At 45.5% G+C, this 22895-nt stretch overlaps 1 protein-coding gene across 1 annotated transcript; it reads right to left on the reverse strand.

Annotated features, from left to right (window-relative positions):
• Window positions 1–10078: 10078 nt before the first annotated feature.
• LOC132582990 (vomeronasal type-2 receptor 26-like) lies at window positions 10079–22749 on the reverse strand. Its single transcript, XM_060254655.1, has 6 exons — window positions 22559–22749; window positions 19155–19446; window positions 17382–17660; window positions 16354–16581; window positions 12421–12547; window positions 10079–10980 (listed from the first exon to the last, which is right to left on the reverse strand). Exons 1-6 carry the CDS (start codon window positions 22747–22749, stop codon window positions 10079–10081), a joined length of 2019 nt encoding a protein of 672 aa, XP_060110638.1.
• Window positions 22750–22895: the final 146 nt, after the last annotated feature.

A 22895-nucleotide genomic window follows, 5' to 3' on the forward strand; every position in this document is an offset into this window, starting at 1 on the left:
CATGAATGCTACCATCTGATGGCAAAATTTCCCCACAGATACTGCTCCTCCTGGTCTCATCCTCAGTACTGGCTCAACTCAAACAGTATCTTGGCTTCATTAATACCCTTTGGACAAAGAAGCACGTCCACATTCCTTGCAGCATCAACTGGATAACGGAGGCCACCTGAGTCTGCCAAAGCTTTGGTTTCTCTTCCACCTTTTCAAAGCAAAATTGGAGAATTCAAACTGACAGAGCTCTGCCCCTGCTGAGCCTTTTCTCCAGCTGTTAATGGTGAAGGAGTTTTTAAACATCACAGTCTTGCTGGGTTATTGCTTATTTTCCTAAATTCTTTAGAAAACCCTCAGCTGCAGGAACAAATTACAGTGATTTAGATCATTCAAGGGGGAATCATTGCCACTGTGAGCATTGAGGTCTGAGAGGTGCCACAACTTGGTTTAATTGATTGTTCCAGATGTGGCCCCAAGTTTCTTGTGCTTCCTCAGCAGGACATCTGATTACCTGCTGTGATTTGGGAAATGTCATGAAGAATTGGGGGGGGGGCGTGAAACTGTGGGGGCCAGGGTTTGAGTAGCAGAAGGAACTCAGCAAGGATATGAAGCCATGAAATCCACCCTCGAAAGTTATTTTCTCTTGGGGAACAGTCTTGATAACAGCTACCAGTCAGGGAGAACTTCACCCCACATGTGGATCTTGTCACCCCCAACTAAGCAACAAATGGGAGATGATTTTGAGATATCCATGGGGTCCAAACACTACCCGGAAAGTTAAGTCCTAAAACCGTCTTTTACAGATGTTCCATTTTAATGTGCATACTACCAGAGAAGCTCGAGTCCTTGGAAGCTTAAAACAAAACAGCAGGCCATTTTTAAACTGAATAGACACTTTTACATAATCCATTCATACATACAGTCCACAATAAGAATATGAAGAAAGTCTTGAATGATACTTTGAAACATATCTTAAATAACTTTACCTAAATCAAAGTAGACATACATTGCATATTCACTCATGCACTGATTTGGAAATGTAAAATAATTTTGAGGTGGTATTTATTTTTCCATATCAGCTTCTTGATTGGTCTCAAAACAGCAAGCTATATTTAGACTCTTGCAGACCATTGTGTGATGGGGATGTCTCATGAACTCTATGTGTTTGGTTCACCCAGTATTTCCTGAGCATTCTCTCAAAAGCAACTCCAGGCTTATGTTTCATTTCTTTCTTTCTTTCTTTCTTTCTTTCTTTCTTTCTTTCTTTCTTTCTTTCTTTCTTTCTTTCTTTCTTTCTTTCTTTCTTTCTTTCTTTCTTTCTTTCTTTCTTTCTTTCTTTCTTTCTTTCTTTCTTTCTTTCTTTCTTTCTTTCTTTCTTTCTCTCTTTCTCTCTTTCTCTCTTTCTCTCTCTCTCTCTCTCTTTCTCTCTCTCTCTCTCTCTTTCTTTCTTTCTCTTTCTCTCTCTCTCTCTCTTTCTCTCTCTCTTTCTCTTTCTCTCTTTCTCTCTCTCTCTCTCTCTTTCTCTCTTTCTTTCTTTCTCTTTCTTTCTTTCTCTTTCTCTCTCTCTCTCTCTCTTTCTCTCTCTCTCTTTCTCTCTCTCTTTCTTTCTTTCTCTCTCTCTTTCTCTCACTCTTTCTTCCAAAATATTTTTATGCTGCCTTTCTACCTGCTCTAGGTCCCTAGGCCAGCAAACATTTTTTAAAAACTAACACATTTGAACCATTGAAATGCTTTTAAAAACTATCAAATATTTAATAAAAGAACATAAACAATCACCCCCAGTATCAGGATGGCAGACCAATAACCATCATTGGGGTGGGGGGGGGGGTACACAAAACAAAGTGGAAAAATCTTTACCTGCTGGTGATAGATACTGACAGAGACTGGTTAATCTACCTGGAGGGAGGGAGTTCCAAAGTTTTTGTGCCATGATTGGAAAAACCCATCCAGTCTCAGATGGTCAGGGCTACCAAGGCGAGGCCTCCAAAGATGACTGGTGTGTATGGGTCATGGTGCACCGACCTCCATAATAAAGAGGAACTGAGGGGGGTGGATTATCAAGAATTGTTGTGGAGTGTAGCCAGGGAAAAAAAGTGAATGCAGTCTTGTTCGTGAGGAGAGAATTTGTGGTCCAGTATATATTTGTGCACTTGACCTGTCTTTTATAACAGGTACAGTCGGCCTTTCACTGCTTGATCTGTACAACAACCCTGTGAGAGAAGTGAGGTTGATAGCAGATAAATGGCTCAAAGTAATCAAGATGAAGGATTTGAACCGGGGGCTGTCTTAGTTGTAGATCTCTAACCAGAACCCCTCCAGTGTCTTTGTACTCGATGTTTGAGTTTGGCTTCACACCTAGAACAAAGTATCACATTCCATGCTTCTTTATTGGTTTATATTTTGTGTCATCAGAGTAAGGGAGATGGTTTCCTAACTAAGCCATGAACGCCATTTTCCTATTGAAAACAGTTTCTCCAAGCTGATTTTTATGTCTTGGAATTATATCCCTTTTAGCTGCAAACATGTTTAATCCTGCATATCCTGAAAACCATTTTGGTGCCCAGACTCAAATCGAGTTCTTCTACTGTGGGCTAGCACAGATATCCTTTCATAAATTCTGTGAGGCTTTGTGAAAAGTGGATGTGTGGATTCAGTTCTTGAGAACTCATTAAACAAGAGACTATAAAATGATGTCCCAATGAAGGACAGAGGTCAGCTAGAAATTCTTCCATTTTATTTTGGGAAGATTGTATGCCTGTGAGCTTGTGTGTGTATGTGCACCTAAAAGACATGTCAACCTCTGGTGTCTGACCAATTGGGGGCATGGAAGACATTCAGAGAAGTGGCTGGATACAGCCTGCCCTCAGCTCCTGACTGCTGGTATTCCAAGGAGGATTCCCATTCAAGTACTTGCCAGAGTCAGCCTGGCTTAATTTCTAAGGTCTGACAAGATTGGGTTGCCTAGGCTATCCATGTCAGCGTGTAATTCCTCCTTTGAAAGGTGTTTTTTTGCTATGTAAACAATGGAGTTGGTAGAATCCGGCCCCGCCCCGGCCGCGCTGCAAAGCCGGCTGCATCCGCGGGGCCGTGCTTTGCAGCCTCGGAGGAGGAAAGGCTGCTTCCCAGGCATCCGGGACCTTGGTGTGGGCGGAGGGCTGAGGCTATAAGTAGCCTCGGCCCCGCCTCTCCCCACGCAGTCCTGGGAGTTGTTTGGAGCGATCGGGCACGTCTGCTGCCTCGATCATTTGGGACTGCGTCAGCTCAGGCCTTGGGCGGCTCCAAGCTAGGTGTGCTATTGTCGGCGGTTGGGTTGGCTCTTCCTGGCGCCTGCCACAATGGGCTGAGGCGCGGAGTCATCGTTGGCATTTTGCTCGGATCGCCGGTCGTCGGCCCGATCTAGTAGCGATCGGGCGGGAGGCTTCCTGCGGCGTGCGGACTCCAGCAGTGCTTGCTGGGTTTGTTGGGAGTGAAGCAGGGCTTTAGGCGCTGCCTTCCACCCCCCCTTGTTTGTTTGTCGGGTATTTCTTCTTTCCCCCCTCGTGGCGCCCCAGGGCCTGGAGGCCAGCTAAATTGCGTGGTGTGCCTGGGTGGGCCCGTGTGGAATGCATTTGGTAGGCTGCTTCTAGGAGGAAGGGCAGGTGGAGTTTGGCCTGGGGGGTGAGAGCCTCTTTAGGGTGTTGACAGCATTCGCTGAGGCAAACCCCCCCTTCCAGCTTTTTTGACAATTCATAACCCACCCACACACCTCCTCGCTTGGAGGCCTTCAGCGGCACTCCCCCCCCCGCCTTTTTTCACTGCTCAACTTCTGTTGGTGGTGATTGTTGGTTTTCTTAGGGGTGGGGATTCGTGGCATGGCCCCCAAGAAAGGACAGGGCCCTTCTAAGGGCAAACAGCCAACTAAGGCTGCACCCAAAAGAAGGAATCGGACCCCCCAGGGGAGGATTTAGATAGTACTGTTGTGAGACAGGTGATTTTGGATAGAATTGGGGTAATGGAAAGAGTGCAGGGGGCGTCAGGGTTGCAGGCGGTGTGGCAGGGGCAACACAGTGCCACCGGCTGATCCGGGACATTGCCTTTCGAAAGGGAGTTGCTGTCCAGGCTTTCTGTTTTGCAGGAAAACATGGCATCAATGGAGGACCGTGGTCAGGATGTCGGTGCGGCCAAGGAAGCAGTGTCGCGGGAAGCAGCCTGCGACCAGGATGATGTTGTGGAGCTGCAGAAGGCAGCACAGCCAGTTGCGGTGGCAGTGACGCCTGCATCGGATGAAGGTAGGGCAGCATTCACCTCCCAGCAGGCAAACTCACCATGGGGGGTTTGGGGCCCAGGGGCAACACAGCTTCCCGGAGATTCAGGTCAGACATCCTCGCCCGTTGAGGGTGGGCAGTGGCCACCCCCGGCTCAACCAGGACCATCTTGGACATTGAGTGGGCTACCTCTAGGCCGGCCTCAATGTGTGCAGGCGGGGTGGGGTCAAGTGCCTCTGGCCATTGCGGGGCTGATTGCCACACATGGGCTCCCTGCAACAGCCGGAGCAACAGGAGTTCTCCCATGGGAAAACCAAATGCCTGTGGCCCAACCATTTGGGTGGCCTGCTGTGAGTTGTTATCTGTGGGGTTACGCGCATAACCCCTATGGGTCTGTTCCCCTGTTATCCATCCCTTTTGGAGACCCAGCCATGCCTTTGGGAGACCACCTCAGTCCTGCGACGAGGGAAAAGATTCTGAGAGGGTAATATGTGAATGTATTTAGTCTCCTCTACAGGGAACTGGAAAAGAAAAATAAGGATGAATTAGATGAGAAGGAAAAGGAAAAGCTTAGGCGACGGAGGGTGGATAGGACCTGGGCTAACTGGCTTCCAGGTTTCCTTATATTCGCGGGGGTCATAGCTAGGGCTCAGCCTAATAGGGCTGCCTCCTTGTTTCAATACTGTGACATAATTTATAGGGCCTACACCGATTTTGTGGGTGCGGCCTGGTTACAGTATGATGAGACCTTCCGCATGAGGACGGCGATTAACCCTTTGCTTCCATGGGACCAAATCAACCAACAGTTGTGGTTGCAGCTAATGGCCCCTGCTAAGCCTAACCTGGGTGACAGGGTGGATATGGGCATTTGGTCCACAGGCAAACAGGCATCCCAACAGCCCGCTCCATGGTGGGTCAGCCGGTTCAACCCCGGCTGTTATGTTGGGAATATACCTCACAGGGAATATGTTCCAGGAAGTCATGTAAATTCCGACATGAATGCCCATTATGCGGTGGCCCCCATGCATTTTTGGCATGTAGTAAGTCAAAGCCAAAGAGCGGGCCCAAGCGCCCTGGAGGAGGCGGCAACTCACAGCCTTTGGGTAAAGGGTCCCACCCCCATTCGGCTGAGGGTTCTTGAGCACTTTCTGGAGAATTACCCTAGGGTAGCTGATAAAGTTTATTTGTTTGAGGGATTTTCATTCGGTTTTCGGATCCCATATATGGGGCCAAGGGCCCCATCCATGGCATCTAATTTACGTTCCACTGTAGGCATGGAGGAGGTTGTTAGGACCAAAATCGCAAAGGAATGCGCTGAGGGGAGAGTGCTAGGTCCTTTTAAGGCTCCACCGGTGCCTTGTTTCAAGGTTTCCCCTTTAGGTGTTGTACCTAAGAAAACTGTGGGTGAATTTAGGCTTATTCACCACCTGTCATATCCCTCTGGTGGCTTGGTGAATGATGGCATTCCCGACCACCTTTGTTCTGTTCGTTATACATCGTTTGACCAGGCGGTCAAGGTTATTCGGGACTGCGGGGTTGGGGCTGAAATGGCGAAGTGCGACATTAAGTAGGCATTTCGGCTATTGCCGGTCCACCCCAATGACTTTGAGTTGTTGGGTTTCCAGTTTGAGGGTAATTTTTTCGTGGACCGCGCATTACCCATGGGATGCTCGGTCTCATCTGCAGCTTTCGAGCGGTTCAGCTCATTTTTGGAGTGGTTACTGAAGGACAGGTCGGGCCGTACCGAGGTCGTTCATTACCTGGACGATTTTTTATTCGCGGGCGCGCCTGGCTCTGGGCACTGCGCCTGGCTGCTGGACCTTTTTATTAGATTGACCGACGAGCTCAGGGTTCCTTTGGCCCATGAGAAGACAGAGGGCCCCGCAACCTGCATTACATTTTTAGTCATCGAGCTAGACACGGTGCAGCAGACCTCCCGGTTGCCTGAGGAGAAGGTACAGCAGCTCAGGACAAGGTTGGCCACGTTGAAGGTGAAACGGAAGGTTTCACTCTTAGAGTTACAGCAACTTGTGGGGTATTTAAATTTCGCCTGCTGGGTAGCTGCTCCAGGCAGGGCATTTCTACAGCGACTTTGTGACGCCATGGCGAATCTTCGCTTACCGCACCACAGAGCACGCATAACGGAGAGTATGCGTAGTGACTTAGAAGTCTGGGAAAAATTCCTCGAGGTATTTAACGGGGTTTCATTTTGGAGGGAGGATATGAAGGTTGAAGTGGACCTTCAAATTTCCTCGGATGCCGCTGGGTCCTCTGGTTTTGGGGTCTTTTTCAGGAGGCAATGGTGCGCGGAGCAATCGCTGCAGGATTGGCACTTCAGCGGCATTTGCAGAAATTTAACTTTCCTGGAATTTTTCCCGATAGTTGTGGCAGTTTGCATATGGGGGGACCAGTTGGCCAACCGGGTCGTACATTTTTGGTGCGACAACCTGTCAGTGGTGCACGTGATCAATTCACTGTCCTCCAAATCCAAACTGGTTATGGTGCTGGTCAGAGTTTTTGTGCTACGTTGCCTCAGTTTAAATATTTTGTTTCTAGCCAAACATGTGCCAGGTGTTAATAATGGGGTGGCGGACGCCCTGTCTCGCCGGCAGATTGAGAGATTTCAGCAGTTAGCCCCGGAGGCCGATCCTCTCCCGTTCCGGATGCCGCCCGACCTTTGGCTGCTTGGCAGGTTGAAGCCGGTAGGGCAATCCTGTTAGCTTTGGCCCCAAGTATGAGGAGGGCTTACGATCGCGCAGCCACACAGTTCAAGGTATTCCGCAACTCCGCGGGGCTGGGTGAGGTTTGGCCCATCCCGGTGGCACATTTAATACAATTTTGCGTGCTGCAGAAATCTAAGGGTTTGTCAGTTAAGTCCATTCGTTGGCGTTCATTAGTCGGGCACAAGGTTTTCCCGCCTCTGGGGAGGACTTCCGGGTTAAAAAGATGCTCAAAGGTTGGTCCAGAGAGTGTGCGTTGACGGCGGACCCAAGGCAGCCCATTTCCCCTTCTATCCATCATGGTCTGGGCGGAGTTTGGCCCGCCGTTTGTAGTTTCGATTATGAGGCCATTCTATTTCACGCAGTGGCACTCACGGCCTTTTTCGGGGCACTGCGGGTCAGCGAGCTGGTTCAGTCGTCGCGTAACGACCCGGGCGACAACGCATTGCAGAAAGGCGATGTATCATTTGAGGGGAAACAGGTCTTGCTTCTTGCACTACAATTATGTTGGGCCCTTGCGCTGAGCAAGGGCTATGTCCGGTTCAAGCCTTATCTGATTATGTCAAGGTCTGGGGGGACACGCAGGGACCGTTTTTCTGGCACGAGGGTGGTTCCCCCCTCACAAAATACCAGTTTTGGACGGTGACCTCGCGGGCACTGGACAAGTTGGGTTTGGGCCAAATCAAATTTGGGACCCATTCCTTCAGGATTGGGGCCACATCGACGGCAGCGGCCATGGGTTATCCGGGACCAGCCATCCAACGCGTTGGACGATGGAGGTCAGCGGCTTATCGGACTTATGTGCGTCCGTTGTTGTTTCCCTAAGGGGGCGCTTTCTTGTTGTTCGGTGTTTAACTATGTTTTCTTGTTTCAGGTGCTGTGGCTCGTCATTGGAGGCTGAGGATCCTCGTATGCGGGCACAGCATGATTTTTTGGGCGGTCCACTTTGCCAGAAGACCATCGGTTGGGTCTCAACTGGGGCTGAGCGAGTGGGCCAAGATCGAATGGTTGGGGCGACGAGGGCTCAGGTGGCCTGGGCTGTTGCCATTGTTGTTTGGGAGGAGGGCCTGTCCCATGCCTGATATACTGGTCATTCACCTGGGTGGGAATGACCTGGGCCTGTTGAAGGGGAAGGCCCTCTCCCTGCAAATGATTGTGGACCTGTGGGTCATCGTGAGGAGATGGCCCGGGGTCCGGATCATTTGGTCCCCTATTTTGCCGAAGAGAGTCTGCCGGGCCGCTTGGAATCTGGCTGGGATTGAGCGGGCCAGAAGGAAGGCAAATAGGGCCCTGCGGTTGGCCCTGGAGGGGGGGCTGGGTACCTTCCTCCCCCACCCCTGTATTAGGGTGGATAGATTAGAACTTTACCGGCCAGATGGTGTCCATCTGTCCGACGTGGGAAATCGGGCCTTTTTCTCAGACTTGCGGCAAGGTTTTCGGGAGGCTCTGGGCCTCCCGGGGGTCGTGAATGCCTAAGCAGAGGCTTGGCATTTGCGGTGGCAGAAGGAGCAAGGGGTTCAGACCTTGCCGGTGAGCACCCAGGCCTAAGCACCTGCGTTGGGCAGGCAATCCGTAGGAAGGCAGATGCGCTTCACGGCTCAATGTCATGAATATGGATCGAGTTTTCATGCCTCCCCTTAGTCACCCCCTTCTGGTGATCGGGGTTGGGGTTAAGGGGAGGGCATGTGTGGTCTGCTGGCCCAGTTCTAGCCACTTCTGTATGGCTTGGACTGGGGGTTGGGTGGCTCGCCCTTTCGTGGGACTTGGCGAGGTCAGGCGTTGACCTCAGGGCTCGTCCCACTTTAGTTACCTTGCCATGTTATGTTAATAAAGTGGCCCGTTTTCCCAAACTTTGTGTATGCCTTTTTATTCTGTACTGAGGGTGTAATCCGGCCCCGCCCCGGCCGCGCCGCAAAGCCGGCTGCGGCCGCGGGGCCGCGCTTTGCAGCCTTGGAGGAGGAAAGGCAGCTTCCCGGGCATCCGGGACCTTGGCGTGGGCAGAGGGCTGAGGCTATAAGTAGCCTCGGCCCCGCCTCTCCCCACGCAGTCCCGGGAGTTGTTTGGCCCGCCCACCCACCCTGCAGTAGTACAGGTTTTTTACCGGTCGCCTTATTAGGGGCCAGCTAGGAATTTTTTCGTATCACCTGATTGGCCGTTGGTGGTGTGTTTTTCGCCTACCTTGTACTGCGAATTGTGGTGTGGCTGTTAGGTAGGTAGGCAATTCGGTCACTTTGCGGAAGAAGCAAGGGGTTAAGACCTTGCCGGTGAGCACCCAAGCGTAAGCACCTGCGTTGGGTAGGCAATCCGTAGGAAGGCAGATGGGCTTCATGGCTCAATGTCATGAATATGGATCGGGTTTTCATGCCTCCCCTTAGTCGCCCCCTTCTGGTGATCGGGGTTGGGGTTAAGGGGAGGGCATGTGTGGTCTGCCGGCCCGGTTCTAGGCATTTCTGTATGGCTTGGACCGGGGGTTGGGTGGCTCGCCCTTTCGTGGGACTTGGCGAGGTCAGGCGTTGACCTCAGGGCTCGTTCCACTTTAGTTACCTTGCCATATTATGTTATGTTAATAAAGTGGCCCGTTTTCCCATACTTTGTGTATGCCTTTTTATTCCGTACTGAGGGTGCAATAGTGGCTGTGAGATAGGAGGGGTTTGTGGTAAAGCGATCATAAGTCTTTCCTGCAAAATCATCTTTTTTCATAATCAAATATAGTGGAGCTACTCAGATTCAGACAAGCAGTAAAAAATTAATATCGAAAGATCACAACTTGAAAGGCGGACATTTTAATAACCATACCAAACAGCTGTGATTCATTAATGGTTAATGTTTACCAGTAAATCTCTGGTAAATCTCCAGTAAATCTCTGAGCAAATGAACGAATAATCTCCTCTTTTTCAAGAGAAATACAGGACGGTTTACAAAATTTGACTACTCATGCTTATCACAAATACAAATATTTATCAAAGAATAATTGCTCATAATGAGCCATGCACAGAATTTCTGTCTCCATATTCAGTCATGTGAATTAGTCAAACTTGGTTTGTGTTTCTTTGAGTTCTATTATATAGTTGGGATTGAGCTGTACCCCAAGTTAAACTTCCTGAATTTATTATACTTGGAGGACTAAGTATTTCTCCTAATTAGCTGTTTCCTGTGATTCAGTTGAGGCCTTAGCAGAATAATGTAACATTTTGGGAAAAAGATAAAGCATAGTAAGCCACTGCTAGAGGCCAAGATGGAGAAGATCTCCACAGCTACCATGTATTTTCCTTTGGTGCTCAGGTAGGTTGGAACAAAAGACAACCAAACACTGAAAAATATCAGCATACTGAAGGTGATGAACTTGGCCTCATTGAAACTGTCTGGCAAATTCCTAGCAAGGAACGCCACGGTCAAACTGAGAATGGAAAGAAGTCCCATGTAGCTGAGGATCATGTAGAACATGGTGATAGACCCTGGATTGCATTGTATCACTATCTCTTCAGTCAAGGACTGTGCATCTAAATCTGGGAAAGGGGGGAAAGTTCCCAGCCACATCACGCAAATACCTGCTTGAATAAGTGAGGAGGATAGGACAATAGAATTGCTCAGTCTTCTCCCCACCCACTTTCTCACATCGGTCCCTGGTTTGGTGGCCATGAAAGCTGCAACCACAGTGATGGTTTTGGCCAACACACAAGAAACAGCCACTGAGAAGATGATGCCAAAAGCAGGTTGCTGGAGCCAGCAAGTTAACTTCCTTGGTCTTCCAAGGAAAAGCAAAGAGCAGAGGAAACAGAACAGAAGGGCGACCAGAAGTGTGTAGCTGAGATCTCGGTTGTTGGCTTTGACAATGGGGGTATCTTGGTACTTAATAAAAATTTCTAGAACCAACAGGGTGATTACAGATAAGGTCACAGCAATGGAAGTCAAAGAGATCCCTAAAGGTTCTTCATAAGATAGGAAGTTTGTCTTTTTGGGAATACATTGATCTTGATCCTTGCTTGGATGCTGATTTTCCTGACATAGAACGCAGTCATCCATATCTGAAAGAATAAGAAAGAAAGAGGGGTCATCCCAGTGTCCATTCACATGTAACTTAGAACCAGCTTCTCATAATCGTCTTCCAGGGGAGCACTGAGGGAGATCTTTATGCTTACTCATCAAGAGTGGTTCCTTATAAGGAGATGGCCATCTGAAGATGCAGATTTATATTCACTCACTGTTCCATGTTATTGTTATTATTGTTTGTTGCTGTCAGGGGTGGAATCCTAGCAGGAGCTCCTTTGCATAGGGCGTTTTCCCACTTACCTTTTACTGGCGCGACCATCCTCCTCACGCCGGCGGATCTGCAGGGATTTCGCACCAGAAGCGCCGGCGCAGCCAAAAGAGCTGGCAACTTCCGTCGCGGAGCCAGCTCAAACGTTTTCCTGCTTCTTGGCGGTTTCCGTTTGAGCTGGCTCCGCGACGGAAGTTGCCGGCTCTTTTGGCTGCGCCGGCGCTTCTGGTGCGAAATCACTGCAGATCCGCCGGCGTGAGGAGGATGGTCGCGCCAGTAAAAGGTAAGTGCGAAAATGCCCATATTAAGCCACATACCACAGATGTAGCCAATCCTCCAACAGATTACAACTCTCTTTTTTTTGTAAGCTCATGGAGGATTGGCTACCTTAGGGGTGTGTGGCCTAATATGCAAAGGAACTCCTGTAAGATTTCCACCCCCATTTGTTTTTCTTACAAGCAAATGGCCTGCAAAATTCCATTTCCCTCCTCCCCTGAAGGTTCCTGGACCTACTATGTGTGACACATCTAGGTGACCAGTGCTTGAAAGAAGGATATGAGGGGGGGCAGTCCTGGTAGGTGAGGTCTTCAGTGGCAGAACAGAGCTGAAAGCTGTTCCACATTCTGCCAGTGTTAATCTGCCATTGAAGTCACCATCATCCTGGCCCCATTGCACATTCTTCCCTCCCTGATTGCCTTGATTTAATCCTGCTTCCTCACGCTCCCCATTTCCTTCTCCATTCTACAGACTGCTCAGTTGACTATACACCCATGGTTACTGCAAGACATCATTCATTCATTCATTCACTCACTCACTCATTCATTCATTCATTCATTCATTCATTCATTCATTCATTCATTCATTGAAGTAGCACCAGTAGATTGTTAGGCATAGCAAGACACCAAGTGGAGGTTTTTTTCCATGGCCAAATCAAGACTACATTCTGCCACACATTTAGCAAAAGATATAATTTGAGACAGATAGGGCAGTCTTGAAGTGAATTGCTGAACGGGCAGTAAATAAAAACATTTGGACTCGGAAGACCTCTTTCCACATACTGCTGATCCTGAGCAGAAGTTTCCATTCCTATAAGCAGGATGGAAGAGATGGTGGCCTTTGGTGTTAGCTATATAAAAGGGTAACCATGCATCTAGCTAAATGGCTGGATCCGAATCAACGTAGAATGCTTGTGCTCTCTGTTACCTACCCACATGATTTGAAATCTCCCCTGGTGGACAAGGAACACAATCGTAGCAGCAGAATTTCTTCCCTTCCTTCTTCTTCTTGTGATAGCCAGGCGGGCAGTAATCATTGCACAAGGAAAGGGGCACCCCCTGCTCCACTCAAAAGACAGAAAGTTTGGGTAGAAATAAATAGGTTCTTGCTCATTAATTGATATGGAAATAAACAACTAGACAGCTGCATTAGAAGAATAGAAGATTTATTGCACCTTGCAAGTCCTTCCCTCAGCTGACCATATTTTTGCATGCTTATGTCCGGTTGAACAATAGTGCATGGAAGAAAAGAAACTTACTTCATCCCCCCCTGCTCCAACCTATAGCATAAACTGTATCTGGCTTTGCCATAAAAAAAGATGTTCTTTTTTTAAAAATGTATCCAAAGTAGGTGACTTGCAAAGAGGGCATCTGATCTCCCCTCCACCATAACTTCTTCCTTTGAAAGCATCCTCAGCCTTTCTCGTTTTCCTGCCTCCTACTTCCCTTTTCAATCTACCTTTATCTTCCTCCATCATGGTTTGTAGTTTTCCCTCCTTCCCTGTTTCCTTTGCAGCTGTCCAAGTTGTTACAGTGCCAACCACTGGACCCAATCCAGTAGTATGGCGAGGATATCCAAAGGACTTTCAGACAGCACGTATAATCCCTGGTATCACCGTTCCCACCCTATTTGCTTTTTTACCTCCTTCTGGCAAGCCCTATTCCCTCACCTTCTCCTGCTTCCTTTTCTCTTTCTGACCCACAAACTATTTCTATCTGCTCTCCTTCAGCTATATGTATTATTTATTTACTTCATATATGCTTCACTCCCCCCCACACACACACACACACAAACCCTGACTGGGAATCCAAAGCATCTAGCATCATTCTTCTCTTTGTCATTTAATCCTCACAAGAATCTGCTGTAGTAGGTTAGGCTCAATGTGTATGACTTGCCCAAGATCACAGAATGAATTTCCATGGCAGATTGGGGATTTCTTAGAACCTGGGTATCCCAGATTTAATCTGATACTCTGCTACACTACGCCGACATTCATGGGGTTGTTGCTATTGGACAGTGGCAGTGAGTCAGACCTGTAAATTGGGTGTTAGCAAATCATTCAGTGGTGGCTGCTAGGCCTAACCCAGAAAAGTCTTCCCTCAAAGCCCAAAATACCTCTGTAAATGGCCTTCCCCCAACCGTCTTTTATTGACACCCACTAAGTCTTAAACTGACAATAATGTTGTGGTTGCCTAGCAAAAGCAACAGATAATTTGTTTCTAAAAGACACAGCATCTGCTTCTATTATTTAAGAAAAGAGAAGCCATGTTGGATCAGGCAAATGGCCCCTCCGGTCCAACACTCTGTGTCACACAGTGGTCAGAAAACCCAAGTGCCATCAGGAGGTGCACCAGTGGGGCCAGGACAAGCCCTCCAACTGTGCCCCCCCCCAAGAACCAAGAATACAGAGCATCACTGCCCCAGATAGAGAGTTCTAATGATAAGATGTGGCTAATAGCCACTGATGGACCTCTGCTCTATATGCTTATTCAATCAACCATTGAAGCTGTCTACGCTTGTAGCCGCCACCACCTTTTGTGGCAGTGAATTCCATGTGTTAATCACCCTTTGGGTGAAGAAGTACTTCCTTTTATCCGTTCTAACCGGACTGCTCATGAATTTCATTAAATGTCCATGAGTTCTCATATTGTGAGAAAGGGAGAAAATTACTTTTTTCTTGACCTTCTCTGTCCCATGTATAATCTTGTAGACCTCTATCATGTCACCCCTCAGTCATTGTTTCTCCAAGCTAAAGAGCCCCAAGCGTTTTAACCTTTCTTCATAGGGAAAGTGTTCCAAACCTTTAATCATTCTAGTTGCCCTTTTCTGCACTTTTCCAATGCTATAATATCTTTTTTGACCAGAATTGAACACATTATTCCAAATGAAGCCGCACCATCGATTTATTTAGGGGCATTATGATACTGGCTGATTTGTTTTCAGTTCCCTTCCTAATAATTTCCAGCACAGCATTCACCTTTTTTTTTTTTGCAATCACACACCGTCTCGACATTTTCAGTGAGTTATCTACTGTGACCCCAAAATCTCTCTCTTGGTCAGTCTCTGCCAGTTCACACCTCACCAACTTTTATTTATAGTTAGGATTTTTGGCCCCAGTGTGCATTACTTTGCACTCGGCCACATTGAACCTCATTTGCCATGTTGACGCCCACTCGCCCAGCCTCTACAGATCCCTTTGGAGTGCCACACAATCCTCTTTGTGTCAGATACTGGAGAGCTTTACTGTTGTGATCTGATGTTATATGTAGAATGCATATAACCGACTCCATTTTAAAGTGTTTGCTACTAACCCTAAAACAGAGACCTTGTCTATCAAAATAGAAACGAAGATGTTGCTAACCCCTGCTGTGAATTCCTGTCTTTGGTACTAACAAATGCAACAACCCTTTGAAGATAAAATGCCTCAAGGAGAGCCAGCAGGGCTGTTCCGTGAAAACAAGAACCGCAATGAGATAAGGGAAGTCTAAGGTGTTAAATGTATCACTCTAGTGTGGGAATGCAGATTTGTTTAGAAAGCCTTTGGTGTACTTTTGGATAAAGCATCTATGCTCCCTTCAGAAAGTATCAGTTCCAATGTATCATTGTTCATAACTTTTGGATTATCAAATAAAGCCTTAACATTGTAACCAATGGAAGTCTGCTTACTTTGAAACTCCACTGACTGACACTCTGGTTCTCACTACCCTGAACAATTTAGTGTCATCTGCAAACTTGGCCACATCACTGCTTACTCTCAACTCTAGATCATTAATGAACAAGGTAAAGAGAAGACAATACTGACTTTGATGGCCCAAGTGTCTGATTCAGTATAAGGCAGCTTCATAAGAGCATGGGACCCATTATTGAGCCCTGCGGCACCCCACTGCTTACCGTCCTCCACTGCGAAGACTACCCATTTATACTCACTCTCTGCTTCCTATTAAGAGGATTTTGGTCCACAAAAGGACTTTTCTTTTTACCCCATGACTCTCGAGCTTACTAAGGAGCCTTTGATGAGGAACTTTATCAAAAGCTTTCTGAAAGTCAATGTAAACAGCATCAATTGGGTCCCCTTTATCCACATGTTTGTTCACTCCCTCAAAGAACTCTAACAGGTTAGTGAGACAAGATATTCCCTTACAGATCCCAAGCTGAGTCTTCCTCAATAACTTTTGTTCATTGATGTGCCTGCTAATTCTCTCTTTGATAATGGTTTCCACCAATTTTCCCAGTATTGAAGTCACACTATAATTTCCTGGATCTCCTCTGCAACCCTTTTTAAAGATGGGGGGACATTTGTTACCTTCCAGTCCTCAGGAACAGAGGCAGATTTCAATGAAAGATTACATATTTTGCTCAGGAGATCCAAAATTTCACCTTTGACTTCTTTCAGAACTCGTGGATGTATGCCATCTGAGCCTGGTGACTTATCACTTTTTAATTCATCTATCAATTGTAGGACCTACTATCTCGTCATCTTAGTCTGACTCAGGTCAGATTTGAGAGTTATACCCTTCAGTGTTTGGGTATTTTTTTTTGTGGGGGCAGGGGTTTAACCAGGATGTTTCTCAGGTTTGAGGAAAATTTCCTCTCATCTGTTTACTTTTCCAACTTCCATCTTTATGTATCCACAGAACTGACCACATTGAAGATTATAGCTATTGATGATATAAGAGAGAGAAGGAGAAATACTCTGAAGTTTAATGTTAGAACTCTTCTCATATTTTGTATCCCAGAGTTTTTAATGATACACATCAGAATCAAAGATAGACAGGGTCAAGATATGGAGCAAAGAAAACTTTCAGAGCCCACATCACCCATCTGAAGATTGGGGTTGCTCACTAAAATACAATTTAACCCATACTTGGCTCATATTCCTTGGCCATGAAATCATTTCCTTTTGAATGATGAATTCTTGTCCTACAAGAGCATTGGGATTCACTCTTCCAACTTTCACTCTAAGAAAGGACTTGTTTGGGAAGGTGATGAAGTTTGTTATGTCAAATCCAGTTCCCATTTCTCTCTTTGCATTAAAAGACATGGCTTCTCCTTCTGAGTTATTAAACAAAATGCCTTGAAGGACCGGATGGAGCTGGTTGAAACCAAGAGGAAGAATAAAGTCGTTTATAACTATTTCTATTCAGGCAGATCATTTTAAAGGAAATTCTTTTCTCCTTAATCCCCCTCCCCCCAATGCCAACATACATCTGGTTAACGGTGGTTCAGAATGGACCAAACTAGGTATTATCTCCCATCCACTGATGGAAATAGAGGTTTTTTTTAAAAAAAAAATGGTGGAGAGATTACCTGCCAAGGTCGTAGATCTGGAAATGCAATAATTTTCCTACCCGGAATTGCTCTGTAGATGGATCTGGATGAGTACACAGCATGCAATGCGTGTGCCACAGCATAGACTGCATTATAGATGCTATAGCTATGACCACTCATGTCCATTTCGAAAACTGCCCTAGGGAGATTCACTAGCCTCTCCTCCCCAGTACATGCATCAGGGATCTCCATTCCCTTCTGGGGACTCTGAAGTGTACAATCAAAGGCTTGTTCCCAAAAGATCTTTAGGAAACAATCTCCTTTCTTCCTGTAAGGGTGTACATTCTGAAGAAATGTCTGAAATCCAGCTACTTCATTTGAGTGAGCTGTGAAGGAAATTGCACCATCAAAGTATTGGAAGTCCCAGTGCTTTTGACTGCCTACTAATGCAAAATCAACCTGGCCTGTCAGAATCCACACCTTTCTGTAGGAGGCATTTTCTTTATATCCAGGATCTCCTAGGAGCATATGCGTGATAAATATCAGAAAGGTTCTTGATTCTCCATAGAAGATATATGCATTGGCTTTGCTCTCTGTGAAAGGTCGATATATATTTAATATTACATCATTCACAGCAATCAAGTTGTTCCAGCTGAGAGTATTTGGACATCTTTCAGTGGAGGCGGAACAGATTCCATGTTTGGAAAGCAGTGGCTCCAGGACTCTCAAGAAATGTTCTCCATTGTCGTTATCCACAGCAAACAGCCCGACCCACATCCAGCCAAAATGCTGAAGCAGCCAGATAATCCCCATGTACTGAAGTTCATCATTTGATACCATGCGGTAAAAGGAATGGAACAGTTTTGTATCCCTCTCCTCCAGGGCAAATGAACCATACGTGAGCTAAAAGGAAAGTTCAGATATTCTACAATTAATTGTATTGACTATTGGCATGCTTGAGCCTCTTTGTACAATGAATAGTTGTTGGAAGTAGTTGATGACTTCATCAACAATTGAGTTACACTGAGTGGAAATTCTAGCTGGAAACACAGTGCTCTTTTGGCCACTACCACCCTCTATCATCAAGTGAAGACACAAGATAACTACATATGCAATAAAACAAAATACATTAAAATGCAAAGTCTGCAAGATGAAACTATTTCATGAACTTTGAAGAACAGGTTGTATTAAGAAAGTCAATTCCAGCTTGGAGAAACCTTGGAGAGTTTGAAGAGGAGCTTGTTGAAGGATTGGGATGAGGACCAAAACAGGCTCAGCAGGAATGTGATGCTGTAGAGAACTCAAGGCCTCACCTGGAGTCAAGGAACCTAAACTGTAACAAAGGCACTTCATTGTCAGCATCTGGGGCAACGTCATCATGGTTCCTGATTTGGCTGGAATGACCACAAGCTTTGTTTATTCCAGCCTGAAACTCAAAAGTCTGCTGAGAAGTGTTATACCACAAACCAACTACCCCCATGCCATTCAAGAAAACAAAGGTAGAGGTGATGCTAGTCAAAACCAAGTGTGTCCCTTCCAGAACCCATTCTGTCAATCCAGCTAATGCTCCAGCTGTTTGTTATCTCTCTCTTCTTCACCAGAATTTAAAAAAAATAACAAAATAAATGTGAAATGAGTGTCCCTTCCAGAACCCATTTGTCAATCCAGCTAATGATTTAGAAACAGGCCTTCATGCATTGATGATTCAGAGTGTTGATTCTTTTGTTTTAGTGGAGGGACAGTGGCTCAGTGGTAGAACATCTGCTTGGGAAGCAGAAGGTCCCAGGTTCAATCCCTGGCATCTCCAAAAAAGGGTCCAGGCAAATAGGTGTGAAAAACTTCAGCTTGAGACCCTGGAGAGCCGCTGCCAGTCTGAGAAGACAATACTGACTTTGATGGACCAAGGGTCCTGTTCAGTATAAGGCAGCTTCATATGTTCATATGTTCAGTGTTCTCCAGTTATTCCTACTTGAGTTCTAGCCATTAACCAGTCAGATCCTGCAATTCCTATTTATGGCCTAACCAGTTGTCGAACTGGCACAGGAGTCCCAACCTCTTTGAGACTGTGGGCACAACATGAATTCTCTTCCATTGTCGGGACAACTGCTCAGTTCACTAGTGATTTCTCATGGCTCATCTGAAGCAGGGAATTTGGCTTCACTAAATTCATTAATGAGCCTATCAAAAATAGCTATGGGAAAGAAATATCCTAGAAGGACCTATCTTAACTCCTACTTCCTGATACGTCTTGGCTGTCTGATGTAACCTTCCTTTTTTGGTACTTTTGCAAATCACACAAACTTGATTTTGCTGTTTATTTTAACGCTCTCTTCTTCACCAGAATTAAAAAATAACAAAAGAAATGTGAAATTAAACACCACACAGTATACTTCCTACCTGTGGAATCTTATAAAGACCAAAGATGTCTGCCATTTGAAAGGAGGTATCAGAGGAAAGCCCGCCAATGACAGCCATCAGGTTTTTATGAGTGTCACACATATAATTTGGGAAGCTTCGATGTATCTTGAAGATAAGGTCAAAAGAGCTGCGATAGGTCACCCTTGCATCATAATAGCTATCAGAGATGTGGACGCCAAGTGTGATATTGGGTAGGATCTGGGTATTCGCATTGACCTCACTGATAGCGAATTCCAAGGCCAGGACATGCTGGTACAACTTAGTCACGACACTGTGGATAAACAAGGGTTATTTTATACGATAATTCTGTAATGCACCACATTTTATCATACTATTGATAATTTTGTCTCTGACTGAATTAATTCAATAAAAGGCTATTTTAATTATTTTACTGATTTTTTCTAAGATATTAAACATTTCTTTATTTACATGAAATAACATTTGGCTAATCTAGAATATACTGCTCTATGAATTTCTTTAGGAAATAAAAATAGGAGAAACTGTCTTTTGCCAGCTCAAAGCAGTGAACGATAAAAGAATGGAAGAAGCTAAACTGGTGGCAAAGAAGACCTTGGAAAAGCAGAACAGAAAACAGGTGCATGCAAACATTCTACAACAAAGGAAGCAGTTTCACTAAAGGACTCTTATTTCTAAGAGCCAGTTTGGTGTAGTGGTTAAGTGTGCGAACTCTTATCTGGGAGAACCGGGTTTGATTCTCCACTCTTCCACTTGCACCTGCTAGCACGGCCATGGGTCAGCCATAGCTGTGGCAGAGGTTGTCCTTGAAAGGGCAGCTGCTGTGAGAGCCCTCTCCAGCCCCACCCACCTCACAGGGTGTCTGTTGTGGGGGAGGAAGGGAAAGGAGATTGTGAGCCGCTCTGAGACTCTCTGGAGTGGAGGGCGGGATATAAATCCAATATCTTCATCTACCTCACAGGGTGTCTGTTGTGGGGGAGGAAGGTAAAGGAGATTGTGAGCCGCTCTGAGACTCTTCGGAGTGGAGGGCGGATTATAAATCCAATATCATCTTCTTCTTCTTCTTCTTCTTCTTCTTCTTCTTCTTCTTCTTCTTCGGCCTATTTTTAATTCAGTAAATAAATGGTTTTATTGCTTTCCAGGATGTTATAAATGACTGTCAATCCTAATAAACATTTATTCTATATTCCACCTCAAATCCCTAGCCTTGATTTTGGTCATTGGCAATATTGTTATTGTTGTTGGCCTTCAAGTCACAGCTGAATTATGGTGACACTATAGAATTTTCAAGACAAGAGACGTTCAGAGGGGGTTTGCTATCGCCTGCTTCCATGTCGTGACTCTGGTGTTCCTTGGTGGTCTCCTATCCTAACACTCATTAGGGTCAACCCTGCTTAGCATCCAGGGTCTGACAAGATAGGGCTAACTTGGGCTATCCAGGTAATGGTCATCAACAAAATGATAATCCAGATTTAGTGCTTACAAACTATAGGTACTGAAAGAACCTGTTTCCACAATATTGTGCTCATATCATTTTGTCACTAACAGATTCCTAATTAGATTTTGCATTCCTGGCTTTGATTGCTAGAAGTAAGGACTCAAAAGTGCATTGAAAAATGCCATCTAGAACGTTGAATACATTTTGCCAGTATTTCTTTTCACTACAGGGCAACATCATGTAACAGAATATTTCTTTCTTTTCCAGCTCAGATATTTTTGAGAAGTATTATTTTCTGGTTTTGCAATACTCTCTAGTGTAATAAGAGCCCCGTGGCGCAGAGTGGTAAAGCTGCAGTACTGCAGTTGGAGCACTTTGCTCATGACCGGAGTTCGATTTCAGCGGAAACTGGTTCAGGTAGTTGGCTCGAGGTTGACTCAGCCTTCCATCCTTCCGAGGTCGGTAAAAATGAGTACCCAGCTTGCTGAGGGAAAAGTGTAATGACCGGGGAAGGCAATGGCAAAGCACCCCATAAAAAGGTCTGCTGTGAAAACGTTGTGAAAGCTGCGTCACCCCAAAGTCGGAAACGACTGGGGCTTGCACAGGGGACCTTTCCTTTCATTTTCCTGGTGTAGTGTATCATATACATATTCTTTATATATTTCTCATTTTTATATCTTACATTTCTTAACATCTTTATGTAAAATGTACCATTTTTCTTTTAAATGCTAATCAATAGATCTTGCCTCCCAACCAGGGCTTTCATCTGCATGTGTTAATAAACTATGTTGACACACAGAGAGACTAGACAATAATTTTAACAGCTTTTCCAGTACATTAAGAAAGGTTTCCTTTTTAAAGACTAAAATAATTTAATGACTATAAACCTGCACATTTTGAGTTATTGACATTTCAGAAGACATATCCTGCTTGCTTTTTGTGTAGTTTCTCAGCCTTTGGACTAAGATCAAGTGTGTGTTTGGCAGCAATCTTTAGTCCTTATCTACGAGTCCAATTATTCTCAAATCCATCCAAGGATTAGACACTCCTAGTTCAAAGGCCTGCACAAATTATTTCCCTGGTAGGACCAGCATATATACTGTTTTTAATCTAAATTGCTTCCCACTTGAAAGCATAATAGTATTTTGCAATATTGGGTATGGGCATTTTGCGTTGTGGCCGAGATGTTTCTTTTATCCTCGTCTGAATGCTAAATTTCTTATTACTCGAAATAGACTTATTAAATAAAAAGAGTATGCTAGATAGCAAGGATTGGTTTACAAGTAATGAAAAATCCATAAATACAAATACAATTCTAGATTTAAAAAAAATAATAATTGTTTAGGTACCTACACTGTCTTAACCAAACTGGCATTTGAACAATCTCCCCCACTCTTTTTCAGTGAGTTTGGATTTCCCTTAGTTACACCATTCAAGTGGTAGCAAAGTATAGAAATATCACAAAAAGCGTATGTGGTTTTGGTGCTTCTAAAATATTCTTTATAACTAAGAAGGTTGCCAGCTTCCCCCCAACGAACGGTGAGGGATGGGGGGGTTGGTTTGCCAGATCCAAGCTGGAAATTTGGGGCTGCAGACTGGGGAGGACAGGGATCACAGTAGGGTGCAAAGACAAAGAGTCCACCCTCCAAAGCATCTATTTTCTCCAGGGAACTGATCACTGTAGTCATGGAGATGAGCCTTACTTCTGGGGGATTCCTAGGTTCCAACTGACAGCTGGCATCTTTCCTACCTGCCCTGGTCCTGCTTTCCAAAACAGAGATTCTGTTGTGGGGGAAGAAAGTCAGCATTCTTTGTAACAAACAATAGAGAACAATAGCCACAAAATGATTTGAAGGGTAGGGACGCATGTCTGGGAGCACTTTCTTCGAGCATCCTGCCTATTGTATATATAATTCACAGGTTTTGTAATCTGAGTTCATAGAAAGACCAAAGAGGTGTCATTCCTTACTTGGGAACCTCAAACAAGTCCGGTGAAGGGTTTTTCCTGAAGTTCAGGTCACAAAACACATAGCCGATCTGAGAAACAATCCCACCAAGGAGGAAGTTCCCTGGCTGGTACAACTCATGGAGGTCAGGAAGGGCATCTCTCAGAGGGCACTTGTCTGATTTGCTGGTTGTCGCGGTCCGTAGAAATGACATGATCAGGAATGCTACCATCTGATGGCAAAATTTCCCCACAGATACTGCTCCTCCTGGTCTCATCCTCAGTACTGGCTTAACCCAAACAGTATCTTGGCTTCATTAATACCCTTTGGACAAAGAAGCACATCCACATTCCTTGCAGC

This window comes from Heteronotia binoei, chromosome 15 (assembly GCF_032191835.1).
Source record: "Heteronotia binoei isolate CCM8104 ecotype False Entrance Well chromosome 15, APGP_CSIRO_Hbin_v1, whole genome shotgun sequence".
Lineage (NCBI taxonomy): Eukaryota > Metazoa > Chordata > Lepidosauria > Squamata > Gekkonidae > Heteronotia > Heteronotia binoei.

Bases quoted from the DNA above. Each gene is read 5' to 3' on its own strand.
- LOC132582990 (XM_060254655.1), bottom strand. From the start codon at position 22,749: ATGTCATTTCTACGGACCGCGACAACCAGCAAATCAGACAAGTGCCCT. The intron at 17,661-19,154 runs GTAGGAAGTATA...CTTTCCTTTTAG, and splicing joins GTCTTTATAAGATTCCACAG to CTCACGTATGGTTCATTTGC. The intron at 10,981-12,420 runs GTAGGTAACAGA...TTATTCTTTCAG, and splicing joins GGAGATTTCAAATCATGTGG to ATATGGATGACTGCGTTCTA.